Source organism: Rousettus aegyptiacus, unplaced genomic scaffold, assembly GCF_014176215.1.
Source record: "Rousettus aegyptiacus isolate mRouAeg1 unplaced genomic scaffold, mRouAeg1.p scaffold_m13_p_4, whole genome shotgun sequence".
NCBI classification, from domain to species: Eukaryota; Metazoa; Chordata; class Mammalia; order Chiroptera; family Pteropodidae; genus Rousettus; species Rousettus aegyptiacus.
In genome coordinates, this window is record NW_023416307.1 from 6,865,579 (window position 1) to 6,884,100 (window position 18,522).

General features: G+C 53.6%; 1 protein-coding gene across 1 annotated transcript in view; it reads left to right on the forward strand.

Moving 5' to 3' along the window:
- URB1 (URB1 ribosome biogenesis homolog) overlaps positions 1-18,522 on the forward strand; it is a 58,124-nt gene that overhangs the window by 18,406 nt on the left and 21,196 nt on the right. Inside the window, exons 11-24 of the mRNA XM_016162409.2 lie at positions 872-1,045; positions 1,885-2,014; positions 2,692-2,808; positions 3,924-4,036; positions 5,889-6,008; positions 7,432-7,548; positions 8,034-8,172; positions 8,890-9,060; positions 10,053-10,246; positions 11,650-11,865; positions 12,598-12,777; positions 14,196-15,048; positions 15,536-15,737; positions 16,388-16,571. Coding sequence (XP_016017895.2) covers positions 872-1,045; positions 1,885-2,014; positions 2,692-2,808; positions 3,924-4,036; positions 5,889-6,008; positions 7,432-7,548; positions 8,034-8,172; positions 8,890-9,060; positions 10,053-10,246; positions 11,650-11,865; positions 12,598-12,777; positions 14,196-15,048; positions 15,536-15,737; positions 16,388-16,571 — 2,910 coding nt within the window. The remainder of the gene's footprint in view (positions 1-871; positions 1,046-1,884; positions 2,015-2,691; positions 2,809-3,923; positions 4,037-5,888; positions 6,009-7,431; positions 7,549-8,033; positions 8,173-8,889; positions 9,061-10,052; positions 10,247-11,649; positions 11,866-12,597; positions 12,778-14,195; positions 15,049-15,535; positions 15,738-16,387; positions 16,572-18,522) is intronic.

Genomic DNA, 18,522 nt, shown 5'->3' on the forward strand with positions numbered 1-18,522 from the left:
TTGGGGGTGTTGTTTTTTTTTTTTTAATTTTTCTTTCATTCTTTATGGTGTTATCTAAAAAACTTAAAAGAGTGTACATTTTAGAATCAGTAAAAAACAAGTTAGCTTTTTTAGAGACAGGAAATAAGGCATTTGAGGCTGGGTCTCAGGCTGTTGGTCGGGCTGTGCTCCACGCCGGCGGGCGCACGTGTGAACGCTTGTGTGCCCCTGCCTTGGACGTGACTGCGGGCGGGAGGCATTACTGGTTTGGGGTGTTTCATGTAGTGCCACTTCGGTGTACAACGCATGTGTAAAATGAGACCCCACCAACGGCAGTGCTGGGGACGGCGTGTCCTGGCCACTAAACTAAGAGTCCGTCAGGACACCTTTCTGTTTCTGACTGTGGATCCGAATAGCCGCTGCTTCTGGACTTGACTGTCCTCGAGAGTCGCCCGGGGCCGATGCAGTTGGCTGGGCTGGGGCCCAAGACTGTGCGTGTCTCCCGAGCGCCCATGTGTCACCTAGCTGGGGCCCCGTCTTGTCCCTTTGGCCTTAGCACAGGTTCTGGAACTAATCCATATGAGCTGAGCGGTTATCAGAGAAGACTAACCAAAAGCAGACAGTGAAACAAAAATAAAAAATAAGTCAGACTCTTCCTCTAGTAAGTGTCTTCACGGTAACTGCTGAGGTCAAATCTGGAAGAGGTCAGGAGGGACGGGGACCCTGGGGGACCCCTTCTCAGCATAGAGGCCGGCGTCTCATGTGGCTTTCCCTGCGGGTGACCTGGGAAAGGGCGAGAGCTGGCCACAAGCCCAGGCTCATGGCGGGGGAGGGTCTATGTCGACCAGTGCGGCCTAAACACATTTGCGGGTTTAACTCTGTTTCTTCCCAGTTGGACAGCAAATCAGTGAAACACACAGCTTTGTCCCTTATTTCCGTTATTTTGAGGAGAGCATTAAAAACGATCGACTACTGCCTGGATAAGGAGGCGTGGCAGGAACCCGGTGTGTACACGGCCGCAATGATGGAAGACTTTGTGCGGCTCTTCAGAGAAGCCCTGAGCAAGGTAGACGCAGCAGCTGGGCTCGGCCATCCAGGGAGGTCCAGGGCTGTCCAGACAGATGTCTGAGGTCTGCACCCCAGGTGGGAGAGGCGACGTTGGGTGCACAGAGTGTGTGCAAAGAGAAGGGGTTGGGGTGCTTCTGGGCCCTAAGTCTCATCAGGAGCTGTTGAGCCCCTTCGTGCCCCCACTCTGCACACGCACCCTGGACCAGGGCCACAGTGGGGCAGGGTAACTGGGAAGCCCTCTTGCCCCCTCCTCCCATGACTTACTGTGGTTGCTCGGGAAGACCAGTCGTCTGCAGACAGGCCGGGCTCCCTGAAAGAGCTACAGTCTGGCTGGGCAGGTCCCCCAGACCATCGTAAGGACCTGTTTCTTTATTCCCAGCGCCTCGCTCAGGTGAATAAGTCTTAAGGGGTTTGTTTTAATTATCAGCACTTGTTTTTATACCAAATCTTTGTCCTCAAAGCAGAGCTCCCAGTGATGTGGCCTGTCCCCTCCCCGCGGCCCCTCTTTCTAAGCACTCACACACTGTCACATGCTCACACACATTCTCATGTGCTCACACTCACTCTCACTCATGCACTCACACACACTTGCACGTGCATTCTCCCGTGCTCACACTCGCTCACACACTCTCCCGTGCTCATACGCATTCACACGCTTTCCCGTGTACACACACTCTCACTCACACACATGCTCGCATACTCGCTCACACACTCATGCTCGCACACGCTCACACGCTCACACCTCCCTCTGCTTTGTGCTTCTCGTTAGTGGCTTCACGTCATTCGTTCCTCCTCTTTGTTTAACGGGACTCGTTGTTCGTTTGCTTTCCCTCCTAGATTTTACCTGACCTGAACACCGTAGTGTGGGTCTGGCAGTCACTTAGAAAACAAGAGACGAAACAGGATGATGAGAAAGGAAAGAAAAGGAGCAACCAGAGTCCCGCGGCCTGTGTGGCCCCCCAGTGCGGTGAGGCTCCGGGAGGGCGCCTGCTGTTTGCACAGAGAGCTGTGGGGCCGGTGGCGGGGTGGGGGGGGTAGCGTTTAGGCCTCTCCGGTTGGGAATGAGCCCTTTGCTTAGAGAGGAGACTTAGAGTGGAGCCGTAGATTGAATCCTAACATGTGAGGGACGCGCCCAGGCTTTGCACGTGCGCTCTCGCTAGAGGCTGGAGTGACTGCCAGGCGCTCGGCATTTCAGTGGGGTCCCCTCGTCGTGCAGACGGAGGCAGGCTGCACGGCCCCCCGGTGAGAAGAGCCCTTGACTCCGACCTTGTCATGAACCAGGCAGTGGGTTTTGTGTCCTGTCTCTATGTCCTGTTTATCCTTGCGGTGGCCCTTCACGGTGGGCATCACAGTGTGTCCTCGTCCCTGTGTCATTCAGGGGAGGACACCGCAGCACAGGGAAGCAGTAGCTTTAACCTGACCACGGTCACAGCAGCGACATGTGCATTTAAACCCAGGCTGTGTGAACAGCGGTGACATCGTTACCACGTTGGTCCTTAGTTTGGTTCCACGGGGTCTGTCTGCAGCCTCTGCTTGGTGAGCAGTTACTGCGCTGGGCCACAGGAAGCTCCACTGCTCACCAAGTGCTGCTGGCGGGCAAAGGACGGTGTGTTTCCTAATTCAGGCTGTTTTATTTTGGCTCAGACGATGCAGAAACCATTCTTCTGAAAGCCGCCCTCCTCCAGGTCATCTGCCTCTACCAGAAGGTGGTCCCTCACGTGGTCATGCAGTACAACTTTGACTTCAGCAAGCTCCTGAAAGGTGCGTCCCGAGGGGTGTGGGCACCTCCCCTCCCCCATTCTCCCGCCTCCACTGTGTCTGCCGAGGAGATAAAGGAAGCGGGGAGCCCGGGGCCGAGCCCTCGGAGCCGAGGGCCGGGAAGGCTGACGCACATGATCCACCAGCCTGCTTATTTTCATTTGGACCAATATATTTTTTAAATAGTCTTCTTTAAGCAAACATCAGCCAAACACTTCGCAGCAGTGAGAGAGGAGAAGGGAGGAGCCAGGCAGCCTGAGTTGCCTGCCATGGACTGTCGACAGATCAGATCATGTGATGGTCACTCTGAGGCCTCTTTTCAGAGGGGCGCAGAAGGCTGCAGACATGGGAACCCCTTAGGATGCCGCGTTCACGCAGAGGCCCTTCTGACAGCTACTTGTATTTTACTCAGCAAGTTAGGCTCAGACCATGTCTTGTACACATAACATTATGCTTGTCCAGTCATGTTTCCTTGATGGAAAATATGTCTAATAAAATTGAGTTTATAATTGGGCCTACGAAAACAGACTTGCAGAAATATCATTCCTGGGATTTATATAAGCTATTGAAATAGTTCTATTCAAAGCTGCAGTTAACCTTTTAATTGTTTAAGGTGAAAGGTACTCTTTGCTGTGAGAATAGGAAATTTACTAGAATGTGGCCATTTAGTATTTAGTAGCTATGTCCTTCCCAAGGGAAGAGAAACCAAGAAATCAGGCCAGAGGGTAAGGACCCAGTCTTGGGAGGCCGCAGTCTGCTCACAAAATGCTTGTAGTCTGGAGAGCAGGACGTGTGCCCGATGCCAGGGGCGACATTAATGCGAGACCGCACCTGGGGGCAGCGCGGGGCGCAGGGCATCCAGCTGTAAGAGGAGGTCACTGCGGGGCGAGTGGCTTCTTGTTGAAGAGTCTGAGTAGAACTCAGAGGGGAAGGTATGCCAGGTGAGTTGTGTGTGGGCAGAGGAGTGGGCACAGTCTGTGCAAGGGTGACCATTGGACCAGGGGGACGGAACCCTGCATCCTTCTAGACCCTTGTCCTGGCCCCTTTAAACCGAGAGCAGCAGTGGCTGGGCGCCGCCTGCCTCCTCACTGCTTGTCGCTTCCTCTTTCTGCCCCCAGGCATCATCTCAGAGCAGGGCCTGCGAGAGGAGGTGCCTCCCATCCTGCAGCACCACATTCTGAAGGTGACCCTGGAGCTGCCCGCCAGCAAGTTCCTGTGGTTAAAGGCACAGGTAGGACGCTGCGGGCTCCGCCCTCTGTCCCTAGCGAGCCTGCGGGCTTGCTGGCTTTCTGGCCTGGGAGCTGCTAACTGGAAAAGCAGGACCCTGACAGGGTTGGGGGCACAAAGGAAGATGGTAAGGTTGTCCTCTTAGAGACCCCTCTAGAGCAGAAGTGAAGTCCTGATTCATGAACCAGGAGGCCTGTGAATCTCTTTGCTTTTGCAAAATAACGTGTTTAACATGTTTTTACTGAGAATATGTCGTTGCTGGGTACTGGGAGTTTTTCTGTTTATCTTGACTATTTACATTTTTCTTGTCATTTTAAAATACTTTGGCAAATAAAATATGTTCCTTCTCCTTTGTACTCTTCCTGGAAGAACTTAAGACAGAGATAGGAATAGATACCAAGGTTGAGGCTGGTGGAAAATCGGTAAAGATTGCTGGCATTTTTTCCGTGTCTTTAATAATACCTTCTAGGACTTTATGGAGAACATAATGTTGAATCGTAAAGGGAACTCAGGATGCGTCAGATACTGACCTGTGTATTTAAAAAAGGTGCCGTGTCACTTCTATCCAAAGAGGGAGGAGCCACCAGGCAAAATGAAGCATCCCTGAGTGGGCTTCTCAGTAGCTCGGATGACTTTTTTTTTTTTTTTTAATGACTTAGATCTTATTTAAGATCTTAGGAAACCAATAGCATGGGAATTATGTTGGCATCTTCGCATGCGATATTTCCAGAAAAGTGTACAAATGCGAGGCACTGGGATCTTCTCATTTTTTTCCTGAGTCCTCTAAGGTTCGCCCGCTTCCTAGCTGAGGACAGTTCTGATGGAGAATTCACCGTGTGCCAGGCCGGACGCGAGTGCTCTGCGTCAGCTCATCTACCACTATTTAAAGGCAAAGCAGCTGGAGCACAGAGTGGGTTAGGACACTCTGCAGGCTCCCGTCCAAACGTGGAGGATCCAGGATTGGACCCGGGCAGCTTCCCAGAGAGCAGCTGTCAAGTTTTATATCCACCGTGCGGTCACTGCCACAGAGATGACATGACCGGGGTGTTATTTTGTTTTTTTATTCTAGCCGAACAGGGCCAATGGGGTCTTGATGATGTAGTTGGAAAGTGAACAGAAGCTTCTTTGAAAGAACTGATATTAAAATATTAATTTATATCCTGTGTCCCCGCTTCTGCCTGTGAGACGTCCGCTGGGCTTCAGGGGGGCCAGTGCTTGCCATGTCCAGGTTGTCCGCGGGGCTGCGGGCCACTCCCGTGAGGCAGGCTCCATGGCATTTGGGCCGGGAAGCTGGCGCTCTGTGCACTTCTCGGAGACGTGTTCACGGCCCAGCATCCTTTGCATGAGGCTGGTCATGTGTACGGGAACAGTTCTGTCGGCACCGCATCCTGCTGAAGCGCAGCAGGCGCGGCCCGTGGCCAGCCCGACAGCCCCGGGGGCGCCACCTGCCCCACCGCCCATCAGGCGGTGCCGCCCCCACTGGGTCGCCCTGGGCTCAATTCCCAGCTCGGCCGCCGAACCACCAGTTACGTCCTTGGTGTCAGCGTCACATATGTAAAATGGGAATGACCGCTGTCCCTCCGCAGGTTGGGAGGATAAAAGAAGCCAGCTGCGGAAAGAACTGAGGGTGGCGCGGGCACGTGAAGAGGCCAGTATGCTCCCTGCTGCCGCTCTGTTCTCATGACAGCTGTTCGGGGCTTGGGGCGAGTTGCTGCCTTCTGAGGTTCCTCACGTCAAACACCAGCAGTCCAGTTAAAACGAGATGGGAGGCCTGGAAGCCTGAGTAGTGCCCGTTTGCTCAGCAAACAGTGGCCTCTGTTACGTTTACATCATTTTGTTCTATGTTCAAACTCCAGGAAGGCCCAGAGGCAGAAATCATTGGAGGAGAAAGGTCTGTGTTTTACTTGCTGATGAAAATGTTTGTGACCAGTAGCCATTCACAGCTCAAGTTGTCAACCAAACTCCTGATCGTGAAGGTGAGCGTTTTCTACCAGTTCCTAATTCTGAGAAGGATTTGCACGCTTCTTCATAGAAGTGGGTGCTTAGTGCTGGCTGAGTTAAGGATATCTTAGTATTGTAATTTACAAATAGAAGGTTTTATGAGTTTTGTGTCTTAAACTTGGCCGCATTCCTGAGAGGCAGCATGATGAAGTGGGAGCAGCATGCGCTTCGAGGTCTGTTCCTAGAATTGAGTCCTGGTTCTACCACTTTTGGGTGGCATTGGACAAATGACTTAACCTCTCTGAGCTCCGTTTTCCCATACGAATGGCAATGAGAAAACTGTAGGATTGCAGAGGAGATTACGTGTGATAAAGTGTTAGGTTGTGCCTCGCACATTCTAGGCTCAGTAAATATTTGCTTGCTTTCTGGGGACTGTTTAATAGGTGATGTCTCATCTTCTGCCCTTTGACCTCATCCTATGCCCCCTGAGCAGGTATTGTCAAAGTCAGTGACAGGAAATGAAGAGTCCGACTCTTTGCTTTATACCTGTGTTCCAGGGCTACGTCAGGTCTTGCTGCAGCAGTAGGAAATCTGGTTTCTTGTTTCTTCTGTGCAGCAGACATCCTGGGGAGGTGCTACAGAAATCACGTTTGTCATTTTTTGGGTGCAGAAATTTTTACCTTTCTTTGAAGAGCTGACCAGTTAGTTGCTTGAAGAATGTGAACGTCTAGGTCTTGACCTCTCTACAGAGCCATTTCCTTACAGGTTGTGTAAATGTGAACTTGACCCCAGCCGGGTGTCATGAATGCTGACTGCAGACATGTGGAATTGGCGTGCTCAGGCTTGCCGTTGGTGCAGTCCGTAGCAGGGCTCATGCCCTGGGGCTGCTTAGACTTCTAGTCTGTCATGAGGCCCTTCGGGGGTGTCATGTACTCACCCCACAGGTTCAAATCCTGCTGTGTAACAAATCTCAGAAATGGTGGGTGCTCCTTACCCCAGCTCTGAGTCTCAAGGAGCCACACCGTGCTGATGTGACGTGACTCGTTCATTGTCTTACAGGATTTCAGACAGGCTGAGGGTTGAGTACCCATGAGGATTATGCACATTTACTTGGTACTTGGGGAAAGTTCAGGTCGAAAATCAGACCCCTAAGTGGCAGCCGGACGTTTTCCCTCTTTTATTATGTAGGGGTTGAAGGAAGCGGGTAATAAGCAGCAACAAGACGGGATTGTGCTCTCCCTGCCAGAGCACAGAATGCTCTTTTCCTTGTTTCCCTCAACAATGGGAGTGTTGTTGGGAAAGAAAAGCTTTTAGAGTAAAACTCTAGATGAAACTTTGACCCCTCTGTGCCCCTTGGGCCTCGGTGGCAAGCTGGAGCACAGTCAAACCACAGCAGCCCCACAGCAGGCCGGTCCCGTCCTGACTTCCCCACTGCCGTCTCCCTCTGCTTCCTGACAGATTCTGCGGGACACGGGCGTGTTTGAGCACACGTGGAGGGAGCTGGAGCTGTGGCTGGAGCACTTAGATGCCACTGCGGAAGAGGAGAGAGAGACCGTGATCCAGTTTTTGGAGCGTGTAAGCCCGTGTTTCCTGGGCAGAGGAGCGTGTTCAGGGTGATTCTCCTGAGGAATCCCCTAGCATCATTCAGGCATTTTTGATGCACCTGTGCCGAAAGGCCTCGCTCACTGGTTTACGTCCTCATTCTTACTGTCACGTCAGAGTCTATGTAGTTTTAGAATCTGTAAAATAGGAATACATTACTGTGTGCTATTTAATGTCCTATCAGGAATTTGTTTTTGCAAATTCCTGTAAAATCTTAAGATCTCTGCTAGGATAGCCACTTTTAGTGGTCTACTAAAAGTGATGTTAAAAGTAATGATATTTATACTTAAAGGTGATATTTTTAAAATTCTACAAGAAGTTAAAAAAAAACTACAGAAAAATTATACTTGTTACATAGTCTGTTAACAGGTAGCTCTTCCCTTTATTTTACTAGTGATATTTTTCCATTTCATTTGTGACCGTCTAAACTGTTTTCCACTTGGCTTTTTAACGCCCAGGTTTTGTTGACATTGGTGGCAAATCCCTACTCGTACACCGACAAAGCATCTGACTTTGTCCAAGAAGCCAGCACGCTGCAGGCCTCCGTGACAAAGCAGGATGCCGACGACGTCAGCATCCCCGTCTCCCACATCGACGGTAGGTGCCTCCCTCTTTTGTGCTCCTTGGGCGATCAAGCGGCAGTGGCACATTAGCAGCAGGAAGCAAGGGTTGTGTTACGGGTAACGCGGAGGGCAGATGTCCGTCCCATTTCCTTGCTTCCACGGTCAGTCTGCGGTGGAAACGAAAGTGCCATACTTGTTCGTTTAACGGGAAGTATACGCAGACCTTATTTGCCGGGTCGTGTTTATTTATACAGTGTTTACTTTATGCCAGGTGCTGATCCAAGCTCTTTACAGATCTTAAGTATATAACCTCATGCACTGGTCCAAGTGGGGGTAGTATTATTCTCATTTTACATGTTGATGAGGCAGCCGGGGCGCAGAAAGGTTAACTAACCCAGTCAGCCTCACACAGCTACTGTGCAGCAAAGCCAAGGCTTGAATCCAGACACTCTGTGCTTTAACCCTTCCGGTCTTTTGCTTCTCAGAGGTTGGCTTATTTGCCTGAATATCCAGGTGAAAGTTTCTGGGCTTCTTAGTGTCACCTGAGGAAACTTCGTCCTATTATCACCTGAGCTGGGTATCTTAGAAGACATCTTAAGATTTTACAGGCAATGGCCTTAACTTTATTAAGCATTTAATCCTGAGAGAAGTTCAGTGCTTACTTTTTCTGTTGGTACATGTTCTCTTACTGTTTGCAATAGGGCTCTTTGGTGGCTCTGGCCTCAGCTTGGTCCCCGCCTCTCTGTTTCAGATGTTCTTGACATGGTAGACGTCCTGGTGGACGGCAGCGAAGGCCTGGATGAGGAGATTGGATTCTTGCTGAATGAAGACATGGTCCTGCTCACATTCCCCTTCAGTGCTGTGGTCCCTGCGGCCCTAGAAGCTAGGAATAAGGTGCTCCTTGGGACAGAAAAGGAAGCAGGTACCTCATGTAGTCAGGATGCCATGGGAGCATCGGACCAGCTGGGTCTCTGTGTGGTAGGAGGTGGGATCCTAGGGGCTCGGAAATTGCAGAGACTCCAAGACTGCAAGAGTTCAGACCCATCCCAACCCCCATAGTGAGAGCCACCCAACGGCAGAGCTGAGCGTACAGGGATAGGAATCTAGAGGCGGGCTCAGCTGTTGGGAAATGGGTCATTTGAAGGATGACTCTGAAATAATGTGTTTGCATGGCGGCATGGCCCCCTGATCTTTTCAGTATTATTCCTGATATCTTGATGTTCAGGTATCAGTTCTTCCCATGCTGAATATTCAGGTGACTTGGACCTCAGGAAGCTCTCACAGATCACAATGGCATGATTAGTCAGGATTGCCCACGCTTTGCCGCAGTAACAAGCCCAACATGTCAGTGGTTTAATGAGCAAAGGTTTCTTTCTTGCATAGTCCAGTACAGGTCAGGTTGCTCTCCTAAGTGGCTGTCCCTCAGGAGCTAGCGCAGGTATCCAGGCTGCTCCCATCTTATACCTGTGTCATTTCCTCGTATGGCTTCCAAGGTCATGGTGGAAGGGGGAGAGAGAGAGACACAGTCTCAGGCAGGGGTTTATGGCCAGGCCTAGAGAGGGGTGAATGAGTCATGTGGTCCCAACCTAACCACAAGGGAGGCTTGTGTGTCAAGGAATAGGAAAAGGACCAATGGACACCAAGCGAGTCCTGCTCCCGGGTGGCCTGGCCTCACTTCTTCTCTACCTCAGGCTCCACTTTTGGGCCTCAGGACCTGAAGTCTGACTTTAATAAAATGGAGGCTCGCGAGGCCTACAGTGGTGGTGTCTGTCTTCCAGTATGGTCATGTGACCCCTCGTGGAGTCGGCATGAATTTTCCTGGTCGTGCACATGTGTGAAAATTGGTGTTACTGATGGATCACAGAAGGCCGGGCCCGGCGAGCCTCTCCTCACACGCCTCTCATTCCTTCGCAGGAGAACGCATCGTGACGTACCTGACGGCAGTGCTGACGGACCTCCTGCACACTCAGAGAGACCCTCTGGCTCTGTGTCTTCTGCTCCAGGCTTATGACACGCTGGAGCTTCCAGTCCTCCCGTGCTGCCAGCGGCTGTCCCGGTTCAACAGATACTACAGCCTCTGGATCCCGGAGCCAGCCCGAGAGGCCTTGGTGAGCTGGGGCTGTGGCAGTGATCACTTCCTGCGGAGACCAGGCCTTCGCCTAGGAGACCCTGGAGGTGGCTGCCCATGGGCCACAGCTGGCTGCACCACAGCGCTGTCACTTACAGGGTACAGCTTGTAGGGGGAAATTTCCTGACCTTCGAATTTCCCCTGCATAAGAGAGGAAGCTGAGTGGTGTCATGGCTGCCCGGCGGATGGGACTGAGGCACACAGGGCTCGGTGGCGCAGCAGAATCGAATTTCTTTCTGGCTGCTGTGCAGTCGACTAACTACAGTCCAGCTGTGGGGCGGGAGCTTGCCCGTTCTTTTCTCCTGTGTGATCTGCCTCCTTTGGCGGCCCATAGCGTGGCCCTGAACTTCGCGTGCTCAGCTGTCACCTGGCCCCGCAGGGCTCAGGCAGGCTCCATTCTGCTAAAACCGGGAAAGCAAGGGGAGGGAGGAAGACTGGATTTTCCTTCTGTGGGGACTACGTTCCTGTAACGGGGCGCCGCGGTTATAGCCCATAGGCTTCACTGGTGTTGCCCCCATCCCTACGCGATGGGCTGGGGTTAAGAGTCGGCCATGTAGCAGCGGGTCCTGCGGAGGTGTGGGCAGGGCAGGGCTGCACTCATGGGTGCTCGAAGTGTCTGCTCTGTCGAGCAGGTCGTGGCAGTGGTTCTCAGCCCTGAGGGTGCGTTGGACTCTCCGGACGCTCCACCTCCTCAAATCCGAGTCAGCGAGTCTGAGCGGGGCCTAGGGATCTGCATTTTTAGCAGGTTCCCAGGTGACGCTGCTGCTGGTCCAGAGACCCCAACCTGGAGGCTCGCTGAGTTTCAGGGCACATACAGCCTAGGGTTTTTGGTCTTAGGAAGTGGGGAGTTTGGAGTTATAAAAATAAAAGCCACGTGGACTAAATCAAGAAGGCAGTGTGGGAATTATGTGAGAAGAATGACTTCGGAACGAGGCAGAACGACTGCAGGATTTTAGTCGTGAATTCGCCTTCTTCCCCTCCCAACAAGCGCTTCTAACTGGGGCTCCTGGGGGAGGACGTTTAGGGGGCATGGAGCGCACCGAGAGGCTCCCTCCCGGGGAGTGGTTTCCCGGTTTCCAGTGATCGGTCAGTGAGTCCTGGGGCGAAGTCATCTGTCCCACGCGGCTCCGGACGGCAGTGTCCGTTCCCACGGCGTGAGCACCTCCAGATTGAGGGCCTCCCCACTAACGCTGGGGAAACACGTGTGGCTGATAACGTTGGGACCGAAGTTACTGAGGTGCCGCGTGGTCACCGGCGTTGCAGTATGAGTACGCGGTGGTTGCGGAATGTCTCCTTGTGGGTGTCACCCTGTACCAGGCCGTGCACCTTTTTTGTCTGTGGGGTCTTATCTTTCCTCTTTCCTGACCGCTGCTGTCTCCCCAGCCCCTTCAGACCCTGGGCAGCCCTGGCCCGCATGGCCCCCCAGCGCCCACCTTCGGCGCCCTGCTGCGGACGGCCTACGAGGAGGGAGCGCTCCTGGACGAGGGTGTCCAGGGGCAGCTGCGGGCCGCCCTCCCGCGCCTCGCGATGCCCCAGGTCCTGCGCGCAGTGAAGCACGTGCTGCTCTACCTGAGGGCCACCGTGGAGAACTTCGGCCAGGTCAGCGCTGCCCCTGCCCGTCTCGCGGCCCCCACCCCTGCCCCCGCGTTCCCAGGCCTTCTCCAGATTAGGTCCAGACCCACTGACAGCATCGATGAGGGTCCTGGGGTCCCGTTGTTTCCCGTTCCACACTTGGGAGGGTGGCGACCTGACACACAGGACCACAGGGCAGGCCTGCAGCTTGAGGCCTGGGCAGTGGGTCCGGGGCTGCTCCATGCGCAGCCTCTTCTCCCAGGAGAAGACACATGGACTTGCGTAGGCAGGTTAAGTGCCTGTTTTCTTCAGGCCTTGTTTGCAAACCTGGCAACTCCCTCAGCAGCTGCAGATGGGGAGCCAGGTGCAGCCAAACTTTGTCTCTGGGGTGGCTGTCACTCAGGATGGGGCCTTCCCACAGTGGGCTGAAACCACGGTGTGGCCAGGTCAGGCCCCTCATGTTTTAAATCAGTATTTTCTTTGGTAAGATTTGGTTTATGGATTGTTAAGATTTTAGTTTTTCCCCTCATTTTGGTCAAAATAAGCCTGTGTGTTTTGTCGAGATTTAGGACTCATCTTACTGGGAAATGACCGGGGTCATCGGCTTTTCACAAGCTGTTGCCTTTCTAGCCAGCCTCTCCCCCGTCCTCATTATGGCAGCCTTGCACCTTCTGGTCACGGAGGGGCCTGGCAATGACTGTGTTGGTGACGGTCAGGCCTCACCCAGCCTGAGGGGTCACGTGGCTGTCATCCTCACAGCTGGGCAGAAGCGCGGGGCCACCCCTCCTGCAGCTCCACCTGGATCTCCTCCGGCTCCTGGTCGTCCACTGTGAGCACCTGGATGCCCAGAACCAGCAGAGATGCGAGGCTGCGCAGGCCGCGTCCGACCTCTTTTTGGACATGGAGTCCATGGCCTCGCTGGAGCTGGCCAACGACAAGGTACCGCCGCCCTTCCCCTGTGCATCTGCCTGCCAGCCTTCTCCTCGAAAGCCCCAGACGTGGGCTTCGCCTCCACTTCTCATTGAAAACAAGCCTGTGGTCATCGTCAGAAGACAGGAAAGGGCAACGAACTGTAGAGACACTAAAACCACCCCCGATTCCTCCACCCCAAGATAAGCACAGTGTAACTTGGAGGTCGGAGGTCATCGTTCCGGTCCCTCCCCGTGCTCACACTCACTGTCTCTGCAGCAGTCCTTACGCCCGTGTGACGTGAGCGTCACACGGCGTGAATATCTTCTCGGAGGTAGCTGCAGCCTGCAGTGCATCTGCACGGTGCGCGCCAGGCTCCGAGAAGGGCGGGCCTCGCCCCCGCTTTGTGAGGCAGGCTGTTCAGTGGGCCGGGGCGACTCTCTCTCATACAATTTGCCATTTCGCCCCTTTTACTGGGTTCAAGAAACAGACACGTTCCTCACGTCGCAGTCTAATTGCAGCTGTCTTCCTTCGATCTTCAGGTGGGCTTTCTGGGGGGGTGTCTGTTGGTGCAGGGCCACCTGTTACCTGGCTGACCTGGGCAAAGCAGTCCCAATGTGGACCCGAGCTTTTCTTTAACTGGCAAAGTTCAGTTGGAAAGTGTAATAAGCGCCTCTTTTATCCTCTCTAGAGTAGGTGAGGAAAGAAAATTCTTGTTCCCAGGGACCAGTGTGACTTCACTGACTAGGATTTGTGTTCTGGGAGGCCTCTTAGAATGACTTAATCAGATTATTCTCTAATCCAGCACAGGGTGCTCAGCTGCTCTCCGCTCAGTGGTTTTACTCAGTGGCCGGGTCAGAGCTGCTTCCTAGGGGGTCATGGGGGCCCAGCTCTCTTCTGAGGTTAGAGACAGGGTCATCTTCAGTTCTGGATTGTGGACCGTCACAGCTTTAAGTCCCATGCACCTTCCTCACACACATGGTCCCCAAGCTGTGCCCCATTTGTCAGTTGGTCCCCGTGTCCCTCAGCCAGATGTATTTAGGAGGGCAGGGTTGCTAAGGAGGAATCAGATGATCTGTCACATTTTGGCGTTTGTGCTTAGCCCTGCCCCTGCACTGAGTGACCGTGGAGAACAGTTTTGCTGGACTGTAAACTTGTTCAGGCTGAATCCATCAGATACCTGCGGTCTGGGTGGGGCACCGACCGCGTCACAGTCCAGTCTGCATGGTCATTCAGGGAAGGGGATGCGTGACAGCAGGATACGTTTCTGGCTTGGGTCAGGGTGCTGCGGGCCCCCCTGAGAGGGGCACCGACATGCCGGCTTGGGCGCGGAATGGCTGAGGAACCTGTGCTCTGTCCTACTCGCCACAGGCTCGCACAGCCGCTGCTGCCCCTTCCCTGCAGGCCCTGCCCGCCTACGAGGTCTGTGCCTTGTCGCTGTCTTTCAGACGCTGGAGGAGGTGCTTGCGGCCATCCTCAGACATCCCACACTGGAATGCTGGTACCTGGCCCTGGAGCAGCAGGCCCTTCCTCCGCACACCCTCAGCCCCGTCCTCGTGAAGCTCCTGGCGGCCCACCTCAGTGCAGGGGTCCTGCAGCTGCTCACAGCAAGTGCCCCGATTCTCCAGGGCATTGGTCAGCTGGGCCTCTTGTCCAGGTACTCGGAGGCCATCACCCAGAGCGTGTTGAGGGAGCTACAAAACAGGAAGGCGGGCCTGGCCACGTCGTCACCAAAGACCCTCCCGCAGCTGGAGGCCCTGCAGGGGCTGCATGCGTATATGGATGGCACCCAGCTCCGCGAGGTCACCCTGGCCCTGCTGAGCCTGCCCGAGGCCCACCTGGTGTCAAACCGACCCATGAAGTCCACGGGGAAGGAGAGATGCTTGAACGCTCTTGGCAAGACCCTGGTCCAGCTGTTGACCAGCAGCCCCCAGGATCAGCTGCCGAGCGGCGAGCTCTGGGCTTCTGAGTACGTGAAAGGCCTGGGGACTCTGCTCCCCACGCTGGCCGTGGACGAGCTGGACAGCGTGTTCCTCCGCTCTCTGCAGAGAGAGCCCGTGCTGGCCCCCGCGGTCAGGGTCGACCTGCTCGACTACTGCCTGGCCCGGCGCACGCGGGCGGCCCTGGGCATCGCGGCGCTGCTCCTGCAGCAGAGTGGCGCCCACCTGCTGCGCTTCGAGCTGTGGTGCGGGCAGGCCGGCGCGGGGCCCCGCCTGCAGGAGGACCTCGACGCCTTCCTCCCGCTCGTCCACGTGTACCTCCAGTGCAGGACGCGGGGCCCGTTCACGCGCCCTGCAGCAGGTAGGGGCAAGGGTGGCTTTGGGCAGCTGGGAATTTTAAGTTGGGTGGGCTGAGGAGGCGGAACTACGTGGCCATTTGTAAACTCTGGAGCTTCTCGGGCTCGGTTTGGTCTGGTTCCGTTTCTCCTGCAGCTTCGGACTCAGTTCTGGAGACTGAGAGAGATGAGAGAGTCTTACTGAACCCCCCACCCTGGACCCTTGGCTATGGCTGGCGGTGCTGCCCCCATGCCCCCATCACTCCCAAGTTACCACGTGAGGCTGTGGAGGGGGTGGGCAGTAGGTGGGGCCATTCGGGCCCAGGAAGGGTCAGCACCGGGGCCCAGCCTCGTTAAGCTGAGGGAGTCACTCGGGGTGACTGTCCCCGTCCTGTCCCACTGTCCCCAGTCAGCTGCGTTGGGGAGTTGAGGCCGAGTTGAGGCAGCTTGGGCCCGGCCCCTTCTTTCACCACTGTTTCGTGTGACAGCCTCTTCTTTCTGTCTCTGCCCCAGTGTCCTCTGCCGTCATTCCCGTTTTGAGGAGGGCCCTGTGGAGGCGCCTGCAGACCAGGCTGCTGAGTGCCGACGGGCCCCCCGAGCCTGGGCTGCATCAGGAGATCCTGGCCCAGCTGGTCCCATTTGCAAGAGCCAAGGACCTCGGTGTCCTCATGGACCGTTTGCCCAGCTTGCTTCAGACTCCAGATAGTCACAAGAGGTACGAAGGCTTAGATCGTTTGATGGCTTTTCCCTCGGCCTTCCTTTTCTCGGAAGTATTTATAAACTTATGAAAAATGGCTGCATATCTGTCGTGCTAATTTATGAGAATGCAGTTCTTACAAGAAGTCTTTCAGCCATCCTGGCTGGAGTGAGTACGTCTCTGTAAGTGGATGGCTGGTTCTGGTTCCCTAAGAGCAGTGGTCTCAACTGGGGCGGTTTCGCCCTCGCCAGGGGATAGCTGGCAACGTCTGACATTTCTACTACAACATGAGTGGGGCGTTGCTTCTGGCCTCTAGAGGCTGGAAGCCCGAGGTGCTGCTAAACATCCTGTAACGTGCCACACAGGACAGCTGCCCTTTACCCCCGCTGCCCCCGCCCCGGCCCCCGCAACAGAAGGAATTATCCGACCCAGAGGTCAGTGTTGCTGAGGTTGAGATAGCCTGGTTTAGACGACATATTCTTTTTCTGGGGTGCTAGTGTCGTTTCCCCTAGTAGAAATGCTGATACTCGAGTAAGAGGCAGGGGACACCTGTGGTTCCTGTGCTTGAGTAGCATAGGGCTTGTGGCCCTTCGCGATGTCGGATCTACGTAAAGGTACAGGTGTCTGGCCGGCCCCTCTAACTCTTCGACTTCTGTCTCTCGCTGCAGTTGGGTCGTGGCCGACTCTGTCTCGGCGGTGCTGGAAGGGTCGGCCGAAGAGCTGCGTGCCTGGAAAGAGACTCTGCTAGAGTCCTGTGTGAGGTGGCTGGTCGCGTCTTTCAGTCGTCAGCAGGACAGTGACGGCACCCAGGAGCAAGAGGCGCAGATGCTGCTGAGATTAAACCAGCTGTTGGTAGGGATCTCATCTGTTCTTAGGGTCCTGGTTAAATGTTCGAGAAAGCAAAAGACCAAGGTTCACAGACGCATCCTAAGCCAGGCGGCTTGAACGTGGCCTGCTGGGAAACGAGAGGGGCCGCGCGGTGGGGGCTGCCACGACCCCCAGTGGGAAGAGCCGCCTTCCGCCCAGGGTGGACGTTGGAGTTTGTCGGCACACTTCGTCGCATCTCCTGAGAGGATTATGTGGTCTTGTCTTTTCGCTCAGTCTGTTAGTAAGATGAATTATGTTAATCGATCTTTGAATGTTAGTCAGTTTTGCATTCCTGGGACAAACCTACTTGATTGCGAGGTGTTATTTTTAAATATTGTTGGATTTGATATTTTATTAAGTTTTGCATCTTACGTGTGCGAGGGGTGTTTATAAGTTTAGTTTTTTGCAGCGCGTTTGATTTTCAGATCAGGTAACGCCGCCCTCAGAATGGGTTAAAAAGAGTTTCACTGGCCAGACAATCCTAGGGTTTCTGTTTTCTTTAAGCACTTTGGAGGTGTTGCTTCGCCGTCTTCTGGCACGCATTGTTTCCGAGAAGAATCTGTCATTCTTATTCTGTTCTGCACTTTTAGCCTTTTTTCTCTGGCTGCTTTTCAGATTTTTTTCTTTACATTGGTTAAAGCAATTTGATTATGATGTGCCTTAGTGTAATTTTCTTCAGGTTTCCTGTGCTTTGGGATTGGTGCACTTGTTGACTGTGAATTTAGAGTCTTCATAAAATTTGGAAATATGCAGCTATTTTCGGCCATTATTCCCTTCTATTGAAATGTTCCCTTTTTTTAAAAAAACATTATGTTTTTGCAAGGAAATAATTAACATTCTGAAAGCTGGCAAATGAGTTATTCCTCAGTACACAGTGTAAAATTCTATTAAAAGTCAGAGTCTGTGACTTGTGTTTAAACTCTGAACCCAAGACTTAAAAAGTAATCCTCAGAAAAATAACCTGGAGTGAAAGTTAACAAGTGTGACAAGTGCCTTCATAGATTATAGATCAAGCAGTGTGCCTACATAGTCGTATTAAGAGACTTTATGACCTGTTTTTCAGTCTTAATTCGTCACGTCACAGGTTTGTGAATATAAGGCTCATAGGCACCCAGACGGGGCAGAGCTAGGAGAGAGGAGGGGCGTCCCTAAGTCTGGAGAGAGCTGAGCCGCAGAGGAGCGGTGCTGGGCCCACCTGCCGCTGTCACAGTGAATGTCCCTGCCCGGCTGCATTGTCAGCGCCCAGCAGGCCGGCTTGACGATCACGGGCTGTGCTCTCAGGGATTTTTGTACTCAAGGCATGCCTCCCTCTTTGTCTCGCCTTTCTTTCTCTTTTTTCCTTTATAATAGACTTTTTTTTAAAGAGCAGTTTTAGACTCATAGCAAAATTGAGCAGAAAGTACAGAGTTCCCGTACACCCTCTGCCTCCCTCACCGTGGACATCCCGCACCAGCCCTGTTCTTTTAATCGAGGTGTGTTTTCATGTTGTGACATAGAAGCTCTTAGGTGCACAGTTGAGTGCTGACCGTGCACATGCCCTGGCGCCCGCACTGCTGCCCGAGACCCTCCCCCTCCCAGGAAGTGCCCTTGTGCTTCCTCCTGTCAGAGCAGCTGCGCTTCCGATTTGGAGATTTTCTCCACGTCGGTCCGGGCGTTCGGACTCGTGTGGCCCTGTTGGTGGCACAGTGGCCTTCCCCTGGGCGGAGGCGCTGTCGTGTGTGTAAACAGTCGTGTGATGTGGATCAGTTAGCGCTGTCTGGAGTGGGAGACAAAGGGGAGAATGAATGGACTGTTAAGAAATTTCCGTTTGCTCATTTGGTGATCGTAGGTCTGCCAATAAAACATCAGAGCTATGAGAGGAAATAACGAAACAGTTTTTAAAATCAAAGAAAGAAATAGTTGCATGCTTTTGTAGATTGTTTAGGTAACTATATGC